This window comes from Sturnus vulgaris, chromosome 2 (assembly GCF_052056855.1).
Source record: "Sturnus vulgaris isolate bStuVul1 chromosome 2, bStuVul1.hap1, whole genome shotgun sequence".
NCBI lineage: Eukaryota > Metazoa > Chordata > Aves > Passeriformes > Sturnidae > Sturnus > Sturnus vulgaris.
In genome coordinates this window covers 44350546-44371360 of record NC_142244.1, presented here as the reverse complement: position 1 = coordinate 44371360, position 20815 = coordinate 44350546, and the positions used below count along the sequence as shown (strand labels likewise).

General features: G+C 36.0%; 1 protein-coding gene across 4 annotated transcripts in view; it reads right to left on the bottom strand.

The window, feature by feature from the left end:
* The window catches only part of YAP1 (Yes1 associated transcriptional regulator), an 87724-nt gene that overhangs the window by 10200 nt on the left and 56709 nt on the right, over window positions 1-20815 (bottom strand). The window contains exons 4-6 of one of the 4 annotated variants that reach the window (XM_014886585.2): window positions 20442-20555; window positions 8125-8318; window positions 6566-6613 (exon numbers count right to left, since the gene is read on the bottom strand). In XM_014886585.2, coding sequence (XP_014742071.1) covers window positions 6566-6613; window positions 8125-8318; window positions 20442-20555 — 356 coding nt within the window. The remainder of the gene's footprint in view (window positions 1-6565; window positions 6614-8124; window positions 8319-20441; window positions 20556-20815) is intronic. The other 3 variants (XM_014886586.2, XM_014886587.2, XM_014886588.2) reach the window with 3 other exon arrangements.

The window sequence follows — 20815 nt, the reverse complement described above, 5'->3', positions numbered from 1 at the left end:
GTGATTTGCTCCCTAAGTAAATTTCAAAACTCTTCAAATTCTGAGTAATTTCTTAGTAAGACCAAGACATGGCACTTCTGAAGTTACAAATCTAAATTGCATACAATTTTTTACACATCTGAATGTTCATTAGTTTGAATAAAACCATCCATTAAGCTTGTAATTACTGATTAATGAAAGTAAATGTTAATATAAAAAGTATTATATTGAAGGAGGATGGAAATAAGTAACATTTTATGTAATTTCCAGTGAACCCTCTCCCCTTTAAGCAAGTAATTTTGCCAATTTTTTAAAGAAGTAATCCATGAGTTACACATGTGAAAATACAGTAATTTTCTTCAAGCAACTCCATTCAAACATCGTCAATGTCTCACCAAGACTGAACTTTATTAATGCAGACACTGGTGAATCTTGACTATCTTGTCACCATTAATGGTAGCATGTGACTTCCAGGCTGTGCCTAGGAAGACAATCTCAGGCAAAACCAATCCTGTCAGTCTTGACAATACTCAGTATTTCTCAGTTGTAAAATGAGAGGTCTTCATCCATTTTCAATGATAAGCTAAAAGACTTCTATACTGGAGTCTTTTAGTATATAAAACTAACTTTTCCCCAATTCTTCTGCAAAGAGATTTCTTTTTAAGAAATCCTCAAGTTATTTCTAGCAGACTGTGTATTGAAGCTTCCCTACAGCCTGCTTTTATTTTCTTTTCTAATCTGCATATGCTTCACTCTCATTCCTGTGGATTACTATTCTACATACTCCTTTAAGTTTTATATCTTGCACTAGAAAATTTTCTCACTACAATTGATTAGATCTCTGCAGAAATTGTACAAGCACACCATTGGTTTTTTTGTTCATTACACCCAATTACTACTTCAAGTAAACCCAGCCTCTGCTCATCACTACTTATTTGGCCTCTGTTCTAAAAAATAGTATCCATATCCCCATTTTCAGATCACAGAATGTTAAGCATCTTTTAATAATTCCTAAAGGCTTATCCATATGATTTTCATTTGCTTATGTAATAAAACCAAGTGTAAAGCCTATATAATGACATCTTACTTCAAAAATAAGTTTGCAACTTTGAATCAGTTACAAGTTACCTGATACATAGGTAGTCTCAGCCATTTGAAAAAAAGAAAGAAAAAAGCGTTCCTTCCTGGAATGCTTCACAAACAGTGATCTGAAGAAGGCAGAAGGTCTTACAGCAGCTATCCCACAGATGGCTCAAGAACTGCTCACTCACGTGCTCTGTCCTTTTCCCCTTCCCTCTTGGTTTGATCTGTACATTACATCTTTCTTTCCTTGGGCTGCAGTTCCTGATTTGGATGAAGAGGAGGAGCCAGAAGTGCCAGCAGACTGCAGAAGCAGCTTAATCACACACCAGTGCCACGAAGAGTGGTAACAAAGCAAAATCTACATGGAGTCATTTCTGTATATGAACTAAAATGACATTTTATCTCCTTTGTATGGCCTTTCCAATCAGGACTTCCTCCTGATTCAACAGTTGTGAGGAAGATAAGAAATCCATACATGTCTCTTTTTCAAGAGCTACTGACACCAGGAAAGAAAAAAATCTCCACAATTTTTCCTCTATTATCTTGAAAAAAAGTCAGTACTAATGAATAAGAAATTTGGAAAAACAGGGAAGTTACCTTTGTATTTTTCTAACTCCTTAATGCAGCAGAGGTTGAAGTTTCATCAATATACAAACTTAAACAGTATGGTAAAAATAAATGTAGCTCAAGAAGCTAGCCAGCTAAAACAAAAAAAAAAAATCTCATTTCTCTACAGGCCCACTAAAGAGATGTATTAAACCAGGAGAGAGAACTGTATTTTGCCTATTCTTTGGCATGTACTACGTAGTGAAACCAATATTTTAAAATTAGAACTACTTTTATCTTTGTTTCAACAACGCTGCTAAAAAATCCAAAACAGCAACTATTTTAAACTATTTATAAGTAGCAATACTGCTACTTTTTCAGGAGTTAGAAGCACTTTCCCCTCAAAAGAATGTTATTACTCATCTAAGTAATAAATTTATGTCATTCTGGGACTCTGAAAGAAAAAGGAATTACCAAAAAAGACAAGCTATTGAGAAACAAATGCAGGGCAATTTTTAATCATTCTGCAAGATAAGTAATGTTTCCTAAAGGCCTAAAGAGTATGTTAAGACTATTTTTCCTAAAAGGTGTATAAAATGGAAGCTGAAGTTGTGTTGCTTGAAGAACAGTCTTTTCATTTCTCTTTCCTTATAAACCGGTTTTGGAATAAAAAAGTTGTATGTTTTCTACACTTAAAAAAATGTATGGGAGTGTCCAAGTCTCTCCCAGCTCCAAACACAGCAATGTGAACTCTAGGCTTTTAGTTCATGCTTTAAAATATATGCTTTATTAGAAGTATTAAAAGTCTGGAGGCAAAAATAAAACTATGACAAAATCCTGGCTTAGATTTCTATGAATTGATCTCATCCTATTTTTTAAGTATGTCAAACTTGTTTTAAGTACCTCTGGGAAAAGAAAAGCTTAGTATTCCTATTCTTAGCACTAAAGCAGAATTTTAGTTATTACACAGAGACCAAAATGATCTGTCATCTCCTCTAAATAATTTTAAAAATAAGGTCAGTACTGTGTAATTTATCTGGCTGACCTCATGCAAATTTTTTTTCGTAATTCCATACAGATTAAGTTTTACATAAAGTCACAGGTCATTCACACCATATCCAAATTAACTTCATAAAACTATCCTTTTCAGAGCATTTTACCTTCACTGGTTTTGAGGAAAGGCAGATGACTTGTGCAACTCATTTATATTCGTACTGTATTAAACCTATGATATGCTACTCAATTTGACTTAATATATCCTGATAATTGGTTTTGCAAATTTACTTTGAAAGTGCCAGTTGTTCTGCCCCTAACCATCGCTCAACTTTCAAATGAACCACAGGCTTTCCTGGGATGAGAGAGAAGTTTCAGGGGAAAAGAGAAGACCACAACATTTATGGGCAGACTTACAGCACCAGTTGCTCCTTCAGATTAAGTGTTTGCATTCTTGTGAGGGTGACAAAGTTACAGCACACGTACAAAAGAAACAGGGAAGACAAGTGGAAGACAAATGAACTCATCAATGAGGAGTTGGGCAATTTGCGAGGACTAAGCAGGAAACAGACCATTCACTGTTTCAATCACTACAGCCAGCACAGCCAGTGAATGCAGTTCTGATTTACTAGACAGACTTTTAAACAAGGTATTTATCCATTAAGATCTACAGACATGAGCAAGCAATTATACAGTTATTTTGTTGATCTGTAAATCTTAGAAACAAGCAGCAGATACAGAGCAAGCAAGCATATACAGAGGAACTTGTCTCATAAATGTGTAGTATGCTGATCTTACTAGCAAATATTCTAATATTAGCAGTAGATAAATAAGAAATCTTCCATTCTCAGCACAAGAAAATAGTCTGCACAACATCCAAGAATAATGCCATCAGTACCTCGACATTATTTGACTCTATTTCTTTCCATAGCACACTGTAAGGGAAGAAATCTTTTACTTAACATCTGTTCAATTTTGTAACATATACAAAACTTGATTGACATCTGTTCCACATTAGAAATTGTTGACAACCAGATGATAACTGCATGAAAATGGAAAGAGAGGAAAAGAGTGGGGATGGAGTGAAAGCTGTCATTCAACCTCTTTACTTAGACAGATAGTTATCTTGAAGGTTTCACAAATAACTGATGATGATGAGCACAAGTAACTGAACAGATGCTTGGTGTTTTTAAATTTCCTGAATGTATCAACAGTTCTTGCTGAAACACAGTAAGTCTCAAAGTTACAATTTTTGCTACAGGTATCTTTGACATTTTTAGAATTTCAGTAAAATACATCCTCATTCAAACAAGAAGAGTCTCCTACAGTGTCTGCTATGAAAAACGAAACTGAGCAGTTATTTACTCTTTCCAGAAGCTGCTAAGGCTTCCATACATAACACTTGGAGTGTTAGTGTCACCACAGGATACTACAGGATCATGGAAGAGAGACCAAAACCTGGCAGGGACACTACGGTTACCCAGTACCAGCAACACCTGACTGTAGGTATCAATACAATCATGGTACTGTATCCAGGCTACATGGGGAAAAATGTTGAGAAGGATGAGGATGTTGGGCTAGATGATCTCCACCAGCCTCTTCTAACCCAGTGACTGTGTGACAGGAAAAGCCCAGAGATCCAGTCAAAAGTTAAGGAGTATTTGTCAGATGTTTTAATCGATCTGTAGAAGAGATTTCATTAGAGCTAAGCTTCAAGAATGTTGGTGTTACATAATTTCTTTACAAACGAAATCCCTCTCTGAAACAGACTTAGCCTTCCCAGAATTAAGAGCACTGAATATATGAAGATTTAATTTTTAGTACTCCTGAAAAGAACATCTAAAATTTAGCAAGAGAAGCAATTACTTTGCCACCAAGCACAGCTTTATCATCAGGAAAGCAGATAATTCCTCCAAACGTCATTAATTTTATTCAAAAAGAAAGAAAGACCTGTCAGAAAGAAGAAGTTGAACAAAGAAATTTTTATTCTTTCCTACACATTTTCCAGATTCCAGTCAGCTGTGATCTGATCAGATATACAGATTGGGACTTCAATTGCAGCATCATCAGAGAAGATAGACTATATATGCCTGTATAGTACAAGGCCTCAAGAACCATTTAGAGAATCAGAACCCAGAAGCAGTTCTCTAAGCACCTTCTCCCACCTGTGCTGGCCCATTACATTGCTGAGGTGATAAGAAAACACAAGAAATACATTTAGATGGTGCAACACAAATAGTCTAGTATTATAGTACTTTAAAGATGACATGATTGCCCATTCTTCTACCCAACAGATCACTCACATACACCTTGACTCATTAGCAAGTGCAGACTAAAAACTGACCCCAGGTAGGAGGTAGGCAAGTTTAAACATAAATGGAATTCTGATTTTTGTATAAATTCTTTCATCAGCTCCCACTCCAAATAAAGCAGAGTGACCACTACATATGCATTTAATGAATTATCGGTATAGTCCCTTTGAGTTTTTGCAGTTTTTTAGGATTTAAAGCCATAATTTCAAGAAGTTCCAAAAACCTAATCTTACAGACTTAAGTACGAAACTGATAACAAACTTCTCCATTTCCTGTATTTATTTTTGAGTTGGCAACAGGAAGAAACTAGTGGAAGAGTGAAAAATGGTATGACAGGGCTTCAGGCATAGAAGAAAACATAGAATACACTTTTGGCATTCCGTAAGAAAAACATCCCCTATGAATGACACAATTATGCCAGAAGATAAGGTGTTTTCAACTGGTGTGGAGGAGTTCTCCTTTATTTATTCTCTTGTATAACCACAATTCTTGAGGACTTCTGTTTTCTCCTCCAGAATAGGATCTAATATTGATTTATAAGATCATTATGTGGCTAATGCCTTGTAAATGAATCAAATTACTACATCTTGATTAAAATGCTTCTGTTGAAGAACTGCTCTGGTACTGCCAAACAAGAAAAGTATTTTTTTCCAGGGTGTCAGCATTAAGATCTGAAGTTCCTTTTTCTCAGAACTAGTAACATACAAATTTTGTGGTACTCTTCAGAATGCAACAGTACACCAGTACTCATGGCTTCCAAGCAGAGGATACTCTCTTTTCTTCTGTTTTTCCTGCCTAGTGCATACGGAGGTTTCTCTTAAAAAACAAAGTATAGTACAAGCCAATAAAAACATTGTACTAAGAACCAGTAGATTAAACCACTGTTAGCAGTAGTAAATATGAAGTTCTCTGAATATATCCATAAATCCACCCTTCCAGTGATTCACTCTATATTCAGCTTCTTTAGAGACTGAAAGAAGACCGTATTAAACTGTTTATTTTGCTTCACATTTTGAACAATTTTATTTTGGTCTGAGCTTGAAAGGCTTTTCGTAACTGTTGTTTCCTATACAGAAAACGTATCTGTGCAAGAGCCAGTTAAACATCAAAATGGAAAAATTATATCTGCATAGATTGTTAGTCTAATCTATTAAGTAATTCTGTTATACTATGCATGCTTAAAAATCATAACTATTTCAAGTGACTTTTCATTAACTGATAACAGATCTCCTTCTCTGAGATCATACCTGCTTAAACAAACTGATAAGAACATTCATACGAACAGTACTTAAAAATCACCAACTACTACCTTAGATAGTTTGCTTTAAATAAATATCTTGATGACATCACGACTGGAACAGCAGTATCCTCAAGAATGCTAAACAAGAAGGTTGTTTTCAATGTAAAAAAATGTGCAATGAATTCCTCATTTGCTCTTAGATACTGATATAAAGTTGTGGTAATGCAGCACTCCTAAAAACAGTGTTAGGGCTGTGACCAGAAAAGTGATTCAAAAATGTGCATGGCAGAGCTTGGTTTTTTGTTTGTTTTTCTCTTTTTTAGAACGTTTTCATGTTGTAAAAAGTTCCCTGCCAGCCTAATTTAATGCTTTCATTTTTCTAATTGTGCTGAAACATCAGTTAAGAGCCTACCTGATGTTTTGGAGAATTTGCTGTGCTGGGATTGATATTCCGCAATGCCTAAGAGTAAAAATAAGATGGATAAAAATTACTTTAGCTGCATGGTTTACCTATGCAGGCTGTCTTATAAACACCATCTTGTAGTATCAAGCCCCCGAGACAGGCCAGATGAGACAGGATAAAGGAGTTAAGAAACTGTGAAAATTATGACACAGTGAAACAAAACTCACAGATTTACCAAGGATGCATATTTGACAGATAAGCTTAACGACTAAGGAGAACAACATGAAGAGAACCGGTTGTCACCTGCTCCAAAGTTAGTCAGGTTCTCAATGACAACTGAGGCAAGAAGACAATTAGAAGGCCTACCTAGAAGCATGCTAGCACAGGGTAAAATGTCTGTGGATTAATTGCAAAGCAGGAACAGCAGAAGCCCAGGTGTTTAAGCAGAGAGAAAGTCCTGATGCCACCTTTGCAATGAATTCTTACCTAGAGTACTATAAAAAGTAATGGCTGTAAAGATGACCCATCTTACACCAAGAGATGCTGAAGATTCCTACAAAACAGTCCTTGACTACAAAGGGGATAACGGGAAGTCAGATTCCAGGACAGAATACTGCAGGTGATGAAGAAAGAGAAAAGCTGTCTTTGAGGACATTAAGATATTATCCTCTTCTGATACAAGGCCCATCACCCAAAGTGAAAAGGGAAAGATTCCTCAAAGAAAAGATTAGTAATCTTCCTGCCAGTGTCAAAAACCCAAAGAAGTATCCTAAGTACCTAGCACAGATGATAGTAACTCTTAAAATACTCAGATTGAACAATCAAAGCAAAAGGCTTAGAGTCAAAAGGAGATCAAGCCCGAATTCCAATCCAGAGATTGCAAAGTCCAGCCCTACACTTTAACATTTGTTACAGTCATATCCATATAGTGGGTAATACAGCCATATCCACATAGTAGAAAATACTGAAAAGGCATAGCCTGCAGCCTTATTATGAAGTTTGAAATTCTTCAGCATAAGAAAACCACAGGTATAAAATGCAGCAAAAGTTATTCAGTTGTTCCATGCTCATTCCACTGTTGAAAAGGCAAGATTTTGGCAACAAGGCATCTCCTCAATGTACTTTATATAAACTTTAAAAATACGTCAAAATCCGACAGACTGCAACAGGTTCTAAAACTCAAGCTTTTCCTTGACTTAAAAGGAGGAGCTAAAGTAGCCATGGGAAATAACTTTTTGCATGACTTGGAACTCAATGAATATGAAATATATTCTCAAGACGAATATCCAATCATATCAACAGTCCATGTTGTCATTCTTACAGCTTGTGAAGCCTGCTCTTTTAAGAGTTTTGTTAGAGGGAGGAATGAGGGAGGAAAGCAAAATCCTTCTGTCTAAAAAATCAGATACTTTCACCAACAAGTTGATGTAAGTAAGAGAATGAATTCAGACGTTTTTAGATCTCAAATCTTTTTGTACAGTCACTGGTCTTTTAAGACTCACTGAAACAACAACTTGGAAAAATCAAAACGTAATATACAAAAGAAATAGTGGAAGTAGGTTTCTAACCTGTGGCCTCACCTGCCGAAGCAGTTCTTGATGCTTCAGTCTCAGCCTTTCTTTCTCCATCTGTAGCTGCTGAAGTCTCATCTGTTGCTGCTGATTGGAGCTACTCCCTCCCATCACACCACCCTGGGGACTCTGAGGAGCCAGAGGAGGTGGCTGTTTGACTGGAGCACTTTGGCTGATTCGCTGATTCATGGCTAAGGAACCAAAACAATAAACATTTAAAAAATAAATTCAAACAAATACATGCAAGGGAACTATTATCCATGAAAAGTATACATCAAAAAAATCTACAAAATTACAAGGCATGGCAGTACAAAAACACAGTTACACTGGTCTTCAGAGTGTGAAATTATGCTCACGTGTGAGCAATTGATGTGTGTAAAATTAATGCAACAGTCTCATGGTTAAGACTACATTTTTCTAAAAGCTTCTGAAACCAGTTTAATATGCTAACTGGTGAAAAATTCAAAAGTGGTAGTAAAATATTTCAAGTTGAATTAGAAAAATTTCTCTTCTTTCTAATAAACTATTCTCACTGCAGACACAAATAGTAAATAACTTGTTTTATTCATGTGCGATCTTAGGTTCACTTAACTTGAGAACACAGAGAATGAAAAAATGGATAATTTCACTTTTACTGAAAACAATTAAAAACTACCTATTGTGGTGCAAAGTCATGCATTCAAATCCTTGCCACATCAAGATTTTAGTGTTAGAGACTTCATTTAGAGCTTCTTGATAGACAAAATTAGAGTTAGTACAGAAATGGCAGATAAATTACACAGCCATAAATACTGACATCAACATAGGAAACATTTTGCTAGTTCTTAATTTTCTTTTACCCCTCAGAGCTATGCATTGCATTTTTCCTAGGGAGTGGAGAAGAAAAGGCGTAACATTGTAATGCACAGTGAGAACCCATCTTCCCTTCCTGTATAAAAGCATGACCTAAGACAATTTTATTTTATAAAATAATACATGACTGGGATGCATCTATGTGACAAGCCTCATTTCTCCCTCACATGACACCAATATGGTTAAAGTCAACAGAGGCATTAGAGTTCCCGGAGTGAAAGAGAGGGTGGGAAAGGCTGACTGTATTGCAAGGGCACTGTTTTCAGGGGCTTTCAGTCTGGAATTAGCTCTCCATCATGTTCTCTGTAACAGACTGAATCTGTTAACACTCACAGTATTCTGCAGAATGCATTTGCTGAAGCAGTGATGGGAGAATGGCAGGGATTTTTTTTTTTTTTTGAATGAGGATTATGGTTTACAGAAACCAAGAAAAAAAAGAGAGAGTTTCTTTTAGGATGACTGGATGAAGTGGGGCAAAAAAAAAAATATCTGTAGAATTAGTTTGAGTTAATGTTTTCATCATATAGAGGATTCATGGAATATTAACATTTCTAACTACCATAAGAAAGGAGAATTCTCTCAAAAAAATCTGCATCATTTTTTCACTGAAAAGCCCTTCAGACTCCACTGTCTTTTGAGTGTTCTTCTGTTGCAAGAAAGCAAATACATATTTTCCACACAATACTAAACCAGTTAGAGAACCAACTCTGCAATCCACCCTTTCAACTAATCCACTGGTCCAGCACATTCAAATGGGAAGAAGGGTCATATTTTAATGAGTCCAATCAACATAAAACGGCTGACAAATAGCTTAAAGTGATTTGAAACAGCATTTCATCCAGAACCTTTTTAAAGAACTTCATACATATGTTTGCTGATATGATAAAACTTTCTCTAAGGTAAGTGAACCTGTGAAGCAGGAATAGAAATTGGATCCCACTACCAAGAAAAAACAACTAAGTCTGCAGTTCAGCTCCAATCTACAAGTCTCATCCTGACCCAGCATGAAAAAAAATAGTGGGAAAAGGACATTCCTGTGAATGAAAGCCTAAAATCGAGCAGTTGATGTTATGAGACATCCAGCACCACCTCACCATCAGAACTGAACTTCAGGACAGTGAAGGTGACCAGAGTGAGCCAACTGACCAGCTTTGCCACATGAGCTATGGTCTCTGGGCCAGTGACAGGAAGACTGGCCCCAAGACACTAGAAACTGTTAAGCAAAAGTTCTAACAGCATCAACAGCACTCCTGTAAGGATGTGGGCAGTGAATGTTTAACTACAAGCACCAGGAGCTTCACCAGGTGGAAGTTTGACAGCAATTAGACAACCTTAATTTATCAAAGCTGAAGCAAAGCTGAAGCTAGAGAAAGCAACCTGAAAAGCAAGGCAGCCCATCTAGCAGTTTTACATGAGTGAGGCATGACACTGCTGGAGTGGGGAATAGATCTCCTCCTTTCTCTTCTAATCTGGAACCAGGACCATGCCATCTGCTCTGTCTGTCTTACTCTCTTTCACCTTATAAGCAGAACTGAAGGGGTTAGTACTACAGAAAACAGCCTTCTCCTGCTAGTTAATCTGCAACCCTATCCAAAGTCTGTGGTATCCCTCAGAAGTCCCAGGATCCAAACCCTGCTATTAAACAAGGTGGAAGGGCAATTACAGTGTAATGTCAAGAGAGAGAAAAATTAGAAAAATTACAATCACCTGAAATGAAAACATCTAAGTTAAAAACAAACTAGCTTTAAGTTTAAGTCCCCAAAGGTGAAAAATGTCAATTTTCTTTTGGTTAAAAAGTCTAGTTCCCAATTATATAATCATGGTTTCAGAGTCCTACCTCAATGCAGTTCACAGCCAAGTCATGTTACAGATAATCTCATAAAAAATTAACAGTGTCTAACCTTAGTTAAACACTTCAGTGCAATATCACTAACAGTCCTTCAACATGTTATAAATTTGTTTTTCCTGCATGCACCACACAAATATCTCTTTTCCACAAATAGGCAGCTTTGTATTTTCTGCTCATGATACTTTCTGCTCTTTTTATGTATGTGTATCTTTCTGACAGGTGCTCGTATTCTGTTCTCTCTGACCACTGTCTGCTCCATTCTTCTCATCTACTGACTTTGCAATTTTAAATTTAAGAAATAAATCATGTTTCTCTGATGTTTTTCATTTTATTCCCTCAGCCTAGATTCCCAAAATGTCTTCTAATATCCATTCTGAAAGCAATATTTCTAACTAAAAGCATATCCAAAGCAGGAATATAATAAGATATTGAGACTTTGGTGTATACTTAAAACTCATCATTAGAGGATAACTTAATGATATGAGTTGGCAACTAATTGGAAACAATCTAAAATTACAGTTTCTGAATTATTAATATTATTATTCACACATCCATTAATCGGATGTTTCTGAACATTTTATTATTTCAAGAATGAAAGTGCAAAAGACTTCAAATTGATAAGATTTTAAACTGTCCTCAGAACAGGTCATGGAGATGGTTTTATACAAATGAATTCTTTTTAATAATGAAACGAAACTAAAAGTTAGGATATTAGAAGAAGATGCTGCTAACTGAATTTTACTGACTTAACATATCCAAGTGAAGAACCAGTGAAAAAAACCACAACAATATGATGTTCTATGTTCTATAATTTCCAACAGAGTATTTAGTGAAAAGAGGGGGGACACATCTTGTTTTAAGTGACAGGAAAAACAGAGGGTTTTAAAGCTTTTTGTTGTTGCTTTGGGGATGAGGTTTGTCTGCTTGCTTGTTTTGTGGGTGAGTTTTTTCTTTTTACATTCCTATTTCTCATTACTTACCAGGACACAACTGCAGAAATCAGCACTCTAAAGAATATGCTTATTAATGTGATCTCAGATAGCAGATTTTATTTTTGCTACACCTCATGCATTTGTAATGATCCTGACATGCACAGCTCTTTTCAAGTACTTTGAATTCAAAGGCGAAGAGCTTCATTTTATCTGTTAGCTAGGACTTACCAGTTTCTAATGCATCCTGCTCCTTACCTTCCATGGCTATGGAAAGCATTTAAATAAGGGGCTCTGCACCCACACAGCGGAGGCTGCAAAGACCTCACAGGCAGAGCAGGAACAAACAAGTCTTTGTTTCTAGAAGAGGGGGATTTGAGGGAGGAGGAGGGGCAGACAAGTTAAAAAACATGGGCAACTTAAGACAATAAAAAAAGATCTTGTCCTAAAATAAGGCTTCACAATCTGCAGAATAGTCAATTGCAATTGCTGCAATACATTTTTGAGAAAATTACTGATCTTCAAATGCTACACATTAAATATTCTACTGCCAACAGCAGAAATGCCTCTTCTGTACTGTCTGTGCCAGACAATGCCTGACAATTCCTGAAAAAAGTTTAGACTGCTGTCTACATACATGAAAAAAACCAAACAACCGAAACCCAAAAAACAAAACCAAGAGAGAGAAACAATTACCAGGCATCAGTGTCAGAAAGAAAAGGCCAACAAAGTTTTAACAATTCAAACATAAAAGGCTAATTTTTCTCCCAAGATCCTCTGTCAGTTGAAAATCCCAAGTCCCAGGGCAGTAACATTTTGCAGTAACACACCACCTCTCCCCTATGCAGAATTACAGGAAGAGATTGCACCCTTAATTATTAGTACACGCAGTTAAATATTTTATGTTGTTTCTTTCCTACTTACATAATTTCACCCTTCAAAGCTAAATGTAGTTTTAATGTGCGAATTCAAAGACATTATTTAGTTGAACAAACAACAACAAAAAAGCTCAGGATGCGAGCACACTATAGCTGACTGTCCTTACTAATAAGAATCAATGTTTTCATTGGGGAAGCTAAAAAAAAAGAACTTGTTCACTTCAGTTTCATTTTGAAAGTAGACAGCTTATTGTGCATCATTTTTGGCTATAGTCAGGTTTCTACCTGTTGCTAGTTTGCAACACGTCAACAAAGGCAAAAATCCTCCTTGATTACCATTTAAAAGAGCTGTGAAGAAAAAAAAAATACCAGCAGGATTTGAAAGAGTCTCGGAAGTAATAAAAACATGTTCCAAGGGGCTTTTTAAGAAAGGCTTGGTACAACAATTTGTTGTTTAATCAGGATGTAAGTCATGTTTCTGGATTGTATTCTTTATAATGTATTGCTATGTTACTCTAAGGAAATCCCAGCCACAGTTTCATAATGCTGCTGTTAAAAACAACCTAAAAATTAGCACAATAGAATATTCCATTGCTTTCAGTCTCTGATTAATCTGACAATCCTGGATCTTAGAGTACGGGGAAAACCACAAATAGACTTTTCTCTGGGCTCATTTTAAGTGTATAAACAAATCTTAGTCTTAGGCGAACAGAAATATTCACAGACTCCTGAGCTGAACTTTTGGTTAAAGCAAAATATATCCAATGAAAATACTATTACAGAATCATGTCCAGACTACAGACTGGGTACTCTGCATGTATCAACTAGTTTCATTCAAATTAAATTTGTATTTTTCTTTTTGTTTTACTACCACTATCACACCTGCTGGTTAAAACAATATAAATTAAGTTCCTTTTTTTTTTTTATAAATTTGCCATTGTTGTTGAAGTCTTTCTGTATTGTCAAATGTAGATGTGCAACAGCTGAGCAGACTAGAGCACCATTAAAACTCTGCAGCATGTACAGACAGACTCTTGAATCACTGGTAGCTAAACTGGAGTAAAATGCTGTGTCAGTTTTTTTCTACTCATAGCAGTAAACAGCAGTATTTATAAAGAACTTTCACTCAATGTATGCCAATTTCAGAAGAACTAAAATATTCTGTCCAGTCAGAAAAGTAAATATAAATGATGTTCAGCACTAAAGTAAGTTAAGTAAGTAGCTTTTAGGAACTTCCACTCAGTGTACATATAAAAAACAAAACTCTTTAAATAATAGGCTCTTACTAAAACTCTCTATATAAACCCTTTTCACTTTTAAAAAATAAATCAAGTTCAATGTTGGAAGGCTAATCAAGTTTCAAATTACTTGACTTACAGAATGCAACTGACACCATAAGTATTAGTACTACAGAACTATGTAAGATACACTGCGTTGGACAGATTATGAGAAGAAACCTGAACTAATAGTATTTAAATTTAAATTCTATGTATGAAACACTGAAGACTACAGTAAGTGCATGAATCTGAGCTCACCAAGGCCTCATATGTTTGTCCACTGACTCTCTGGCAAAATACACTTAATGAAAGCTAGTTCACATGTTAGATCAAAGTTTAATCAGTGAAGAGTCTTCATAAGGATATTAGCTGTGAACAGTTCACTGTTTAATCACCACATAATACTTCCTGGGTTAACTAACCAAAAGACAAGCTTCTTTACAATTTCTTATAAAAGAATGTGATAACTTTTTTAATGCAGGTTTCATTTATTTGATTGGAACAAATCCTGTATATATGCATCTGTACCTCTTCATCTTTTTTTTAATTTCTGTCGTAAGTCCATTAGAAATGAGCAAACAGAAATTACAAAATCCAGAAAAACTACCATAAAAAAACCCCAGTATATTTTCAAGAAACAGTTCTATATATAAAAAACTACCATCATGTTTCAACACAACTGAATTCAAAGACAAAAAACCTGATGTGTCTTTGAATTTAAGATCATATATGATTAGATAGAGACTATATAATGACTGCGCGTATATATATATTTAGATTACAGATAATGAATCTTATTCAAAACGATCCACCTTCAACTTTTAGCACAGTATGCTCGTTAATATGGAAGTGCAAACTACTGTATTAGAAGGATATGGTGGAAGAAGTGTCCCTGTCAGGAGTGTAGTTTCCTTTCACTATCACAGCTGCTTAGCACAACACTGCAAGCATGCATTATTTTTACTGGTACACAGATATCGTTAGCAATAAATTTCCTTTCTCAAACAGGATTAAATTGCTTTGAAAACAAAACAAACCCCAAAACAGGTATAAACTTACATAAATCTACTGTCCTGATAAATTCTTAAGAAAAGTGTGAGTTTCTCTCTTATAGTTTAGAAATATTCTACTTAAAGTAGGTAACTGCATCCTGATAATACTTGTGGACAGATTAAGCAATTTCTTCAGTGAACCGAAGAAGCAACAGATAAGAGGTATAAATACATCCTGCTTTCAAACAAACTAAGATTTCACTTTCTGATATAATCATACACAAAAAATAATTATTTATCATCATTACCATAAGGCAGCACCTGCCTTTTACAAAGGGATGCTTATCAGAGAAATTTCATCTGCCTCTGCAAATTCGCAGCAGGCTTTGACAGAAGTCACTGGTTCACTGAAAACTGATGCTGCTTCATCTGCATACATCTGACACACATACCATAATACAGAAGTCTTTACCCCATCCTAAGTGATCTCTTGAAACTGTTCTTCTGGAAGAACAGAGACAGGGAAGTGAAAAATCTAATACCACTAGACCTTTTTAGATGAATCAAATCCTCTTTCATTTCACAGAGTATGTAAAGAGGATATGCCATTGCATTTGCAGATCAAAACCACTTGTGGCTCATGCTCTGATTTTTGTGCAAAAAACTGAAGGCAGATCTGGAACTTAAGGCTAAAACACTACTATGATCAGACACAAGGTCTGGGCTTTTTTTTTTTAATTGACTAGACAAAGGCCATATCTCACTTTTCCAATCTAGAGTTCCAGTTCTATCTTGTCTGAAAACCTGCATCTTGAAAGGCTCCTACAAACTAATTTGAAGGAACATATATTAAACAAAGTGCTAGACAGGTAAGGAATAAGAAAACAACGCTATAGAATACCTTCTTTTAATTTCTGATATTTAAAAATTAGCAGATGATCTGAAGCTTAAGCTTTTAATTGAATTTCAAGCTTGTTGTGTGTTTGCTTGCTTTTACTTTAAAAAGAAATGATAAATATGTTTCAATGAGATGTACATTTTCCTACAGTGTTTCTGAGCAAGCTCTTTTCACTTTTTCCAAGGTGCAATGCTTTTATACTACAAAAAAAAGGAAGCAGAAAAACCTGGTGTGCAATCTCTACAATCATACTCTCGTCATCACTTTTATTTCATTTTCTAATTATGTAGTCAAGCAGCTACTGTACACAGAGCCCCTATGGCACTTTCCATAATGATATTAAACATTGTCTTGCCTTACCTTTCCCCCTCATCCAAAATTCATGCAGAACTTCAAAGAACATTATCTCTAAGTAGGAGTGATAAAGTCATGGCAGTGATTTCAACCTGAGGTTACATATTTTGCTTCACACCCCATTAATGCAGCTCCAAGAATTGAAAGACCAGAAGGAAAGAGACTGGGAGTGTGTCACACTGGTATGACCACTAGTTACAAGTCTTTAAAACCCAAGTTTAGAATAAAATAACAAGGAAGCTGAAACAATACCTTGTTTTACTCCAGTCCCTAGAGACACTTGTCTGACTACTCTACTGGAGTAGTAAGGTCTCCACACCAATCTTAAACCAGCAGAGACATGGAAATCGACTGCCAGTTTCCAGTATTTTCCCACTCTAACTGCATCTTTGAATTTAACATATTAAGCAACCTCAAAGGGAAAACTATTCAAGGTTGCATTTCAAAACCCAGTCCTATCAGTGGCAAACTTAATTAAGAGTTAAAATCCCTGTAATGGTTTTTGATACAAAAGCCAATTCTTGGAAACAGCAAAAAAGCTGGACATTTTAAAACTTCAACTTGTTATAGGAAATTTATCTTATAGGAAAAGCAGATGTTCTTCTACTTCACCACCTCCAGCCACTCTGAATGCATAGCTGACCTGCTTCCTATCCAGATGTTCTTTGAATATCAAGAAAATGCATTATGTTATCTGAAAGGCTTAAAAATCCAGTAGGATCTGTGAAGAATGACCAAGGAACAACAGCAGAAAAGGCAAAATGGTCCAAAAGGCAAGTTCAACCTGACAGTCCAATTCCCTCAAGGAAAAAAACCCTCTACTAAATAAAAAAAAAAAAAGCAAGGCAAACTGAAGCATCTTACTAAGAGGCCTGCAATGGCACTGAGAAGGTAGGACAGCATGTTTTTACCAGATGCTCCACTAGACAAGAATCCTGCTGACACAGGCCTAAGGAATAACCCCCTCCCATCCCCACTCCTTTGATTCCATGTCATCTTTTATGACTGCCTGTGCTTGGCATAATAAGACCCTCCTTTCATAGATCTTTCCTAGATATTAAACTTTGTGAATTGCCCTAACACAAAACTGTTTTGAAATCGTATTTGCAGATTTGGAGGTTGAAAGTCTGAGCCACAGGACTTCACTGACACTTAAGTGGTGTAGCTGAAGACCTCGAACTCATTTCAAAGATGAGTCTTGGAACAAAGTTCTCATCTTGAACTTGGAGCACTCAAGTTTCAGACCCAGCCTACCCCACAGCTATTCTGACAAAGGCTCTTTTCTGAGGCGTTATTTCAAAAAGCCTGCTCCGAGAAAGAATACATACTAACTATATTCTTTTACTTTCTGCTTAAAAGCAAGAATGCTATACCAAAATGCCCTATATAACAAATCAGTCCACCTAAAGAAATTTTTTCCAACTGATTCTCCTTCCCCTCTCTCTTTTCTAGCCACAATAATGGAAAATTCCAACCACTATTTAAAAAAGAGCTGTATCCACACCTAATAGAGAAAATAAAGATGAATGAAAAGCTTCCATGTGATGAGGAGCATGCAGGGACTTAAAGGTTGTCTCCCTGGAAGCTGGGAATTCAGAAGCAATAAGGGCAAAGACTCTTCATACTTTCTGCTTCTGAATACTGGAACAGAGGAGTATGTTTGCACATACCATTCAAGAGCTTTGTTTTCTTCAATGGTTCTTAAGATTGGTGAAAGTGGCAGAGAGAGAAATTAACTCCTCCTTCATTTTCAATCACCATTAGCATCATTGTAATAATCAAAAGCTTCAACAAGACAAACATTAATTCATCCTGCTTCTGGAAGTATTAGTAGTCAAAAATATTGAAAACCATGCCCTTATATTAAAGCAGAGAGACAGAAAAGGGTATGGTCATCCTCTGGGGTAAAATACCACCAGAAGTTTCAACCCATATTAAGCACAGAAAGGTAAACTTCTGAGTCATTCACATGCTATTTAGGGTCACAGCACATATTTGTCGAGGATCTCCACATGGTAAATAAATGCAAGGCTCAGTAATTTAACTCTGTCAAACAGATTTTTTTTTTCTTCTTGACTGGAGTGACTTAAGGAGGTCGCCAGTAAAGCAACAGGAATAGAATTTTCCATTTTCTTGGTTCAAATGATAAAAACATAAACCATGATACAATACGTGTAATGTAGGTTTTCAAGGAAAACTCCTTCCAGCTCAACAGCAGCTAGCAGCTTGTCTCTATTTGCCGTCACTCTAGATCAGAAGAGCCCACATGCTTTTTTTACTTTCCTGCCCCTTTCAGTTACACTTGAGTTCTTTGACTGAAAAGGTCTGGAACAGATTAAAAGTCCAACCACAAAATAAAGAGTCTTGGCATGTACTCAAGCCTGTCTGGGATACACATACACAGTGGGCCCAAAAAGGGAAGCTATGCAGCAAGAAACCCTTAATCAGTCTTTTGGACATTTCTAACTTCTTTCAGTTTAACTGCACAGCCTTAACATTTGATGGAGTTTCAGTATGCACAAGACATGCAGCTTTTGACCTTACAAATGGACCACTCTATTTACAGGAATACAAAATAGTTGTGAAAAGCAAGATTCATCTCACTCATAACCTCTGTCCAATGAGGTGTTTTCCACAGCAATTTTAATTCCAGTTCGTCTTTGGAAACTATAAAGTATTGCATGTAAAGAAAAACAAATACCCTGCAAGATTACCTGAGTAAATATAATTGCAAAAGGCAACACTGATTTTCAAAATGACTGCTTCCTTTTCAGCCTTATTCACATACTAAGTAATTGTGAAGTTGCAAATTACCCACACACTCCTCTTGCAACATGCAAACACGTCTGTGGCTCTGGCTGGTGTTAAAGCCAGCATGGACATTTGCCAAAGCTGACACCCCACCTTTGGGCTCAAGTTGCATAGTGGTTCAACCTGTCTACAAACTGGTGAGCAGTTTATAAACAAAGTGTGACAATCTGGTGTTCTCCATAAGAACAAATGGATGTTGTAAGTAAGCACTCAAGCTTAGAGAACAAAAATGAAAAATTTCTAACAGACATTTCAGGAAACAAAACAGAACAGTGAGTGTGGGGTTTTGTAGCTCTGTATGTATATGGCATTCATGGAGTTAATGCCTCTCCCAAAAAGGGGCCCACAGTTGTTGTTAGGTCAACCCCTGTAAAGCTTCAAAGGTTTTGCATCCCCTCAGCCTGACCTACTCAGTGATCTGCACACTGTTTTCATTTAGCTGCACTGAGTCCAAAAGTAAAGCCTGAAAACCACAATGATCTCTTCTTTTTTTTTTTTTTCGTTTTTTTTTTTTTTTTAAGTCCTACTGTTTTTCCATGGCTCTGGAAAAATAACTAAAATCCAAAGGAGTTGAAAATAGTAAGTTTTTGGGAAAACAAATCAAGGGCAAGCTAATAAGGCTGACACACACAGGTCATGGCTTTAGAAAAAAAAAATTGTAATACCATATTAAATACATCACTTGGACAATCTAAGAAAGTAATTTAACATCTTCACATTATATGTGATTTCTATTCATAGTCATCTGTGCCGGTATTTTATTGAAAATTTTGCAGTTCTGCTCTTTATATAGATCGAAAACATTACTGAAAAAATCACATAGATGTTCTGTTTGGTTGAATTTCTCCAACTAGACTTTAGGCTTCTTCTCCATCTAGTGATAAGTAGGTTACTATTTCTATTTCCAATATTACATAGTTTTTACCCCACAGAAAGGTTATTAAAGTAGGAACAACAAAACTAATAATTCCTTATCATATTGTTTGAAACAGAAAGTTTTGTCATGATAATCACTGTGACAAGCTGGAATTATAAGCTGGTATATGTTTCAAGTGCATTTAAATAGCATGAACTATTATTTGACAATGCCCTCTTAAGATAGCACAAAGGAAAGTAAATATTTGTTTAGGAATTGCAAGATTCTTCTGTGGTGAAGTGTTGCTAATTTAAAGGGATGAGTGAGCTTGACTGAAACTGTCTCAATAAGTAATTTCTGAATGTCACCACTTTGGGGAACTGTATGGATCATATGGCAAAATACCAACTCTAGCATTAGAAACTTGGGTAACATACAGTCCTGAAGGATATAAGCTAATAGTTTTTATCTTAAAAAAAAAATAAATCTTTAAATAAGGCCTCTATAAATCAAAATATATTTTAATCATACTATAAAAAGTTCTCAAAATATGCCTGGAAAATTAAAGCTGAGTGAATTGAAGCAAATCAAGAATTCTGAATTGAGATGAACTTTTACCAAAGCGTGGGTCAAGCCTTGGGTCTAGCCAAGATGTGGTCTTGTTCTTATGGTTTATGTAGTAAATTTCTCCATCCTGGGTCATAGCTTGTTCCCATCCATCGGGGAGTGGGCCTGCAATATAGAAGGAAGGAGTTGGTGGTGGGCGCTTGTTTGCTCCAGCTGAAATTGATCTAAAAAAAATTTTAACATTTTACATATATAACAGTACATGAAACAGAAGAGTTTCAAACTCATTTCTGGGGTTAAGTGCAAAGAAGTGCTGCGTGGGAAACCAAGGAACAGGAAACACTTCTATTGTTTTTATTTAGGATTTGGACTTTAATTTTCAAACTTGTTTGCATCCTTTCATATGCTTTTGATGCATCATTTTG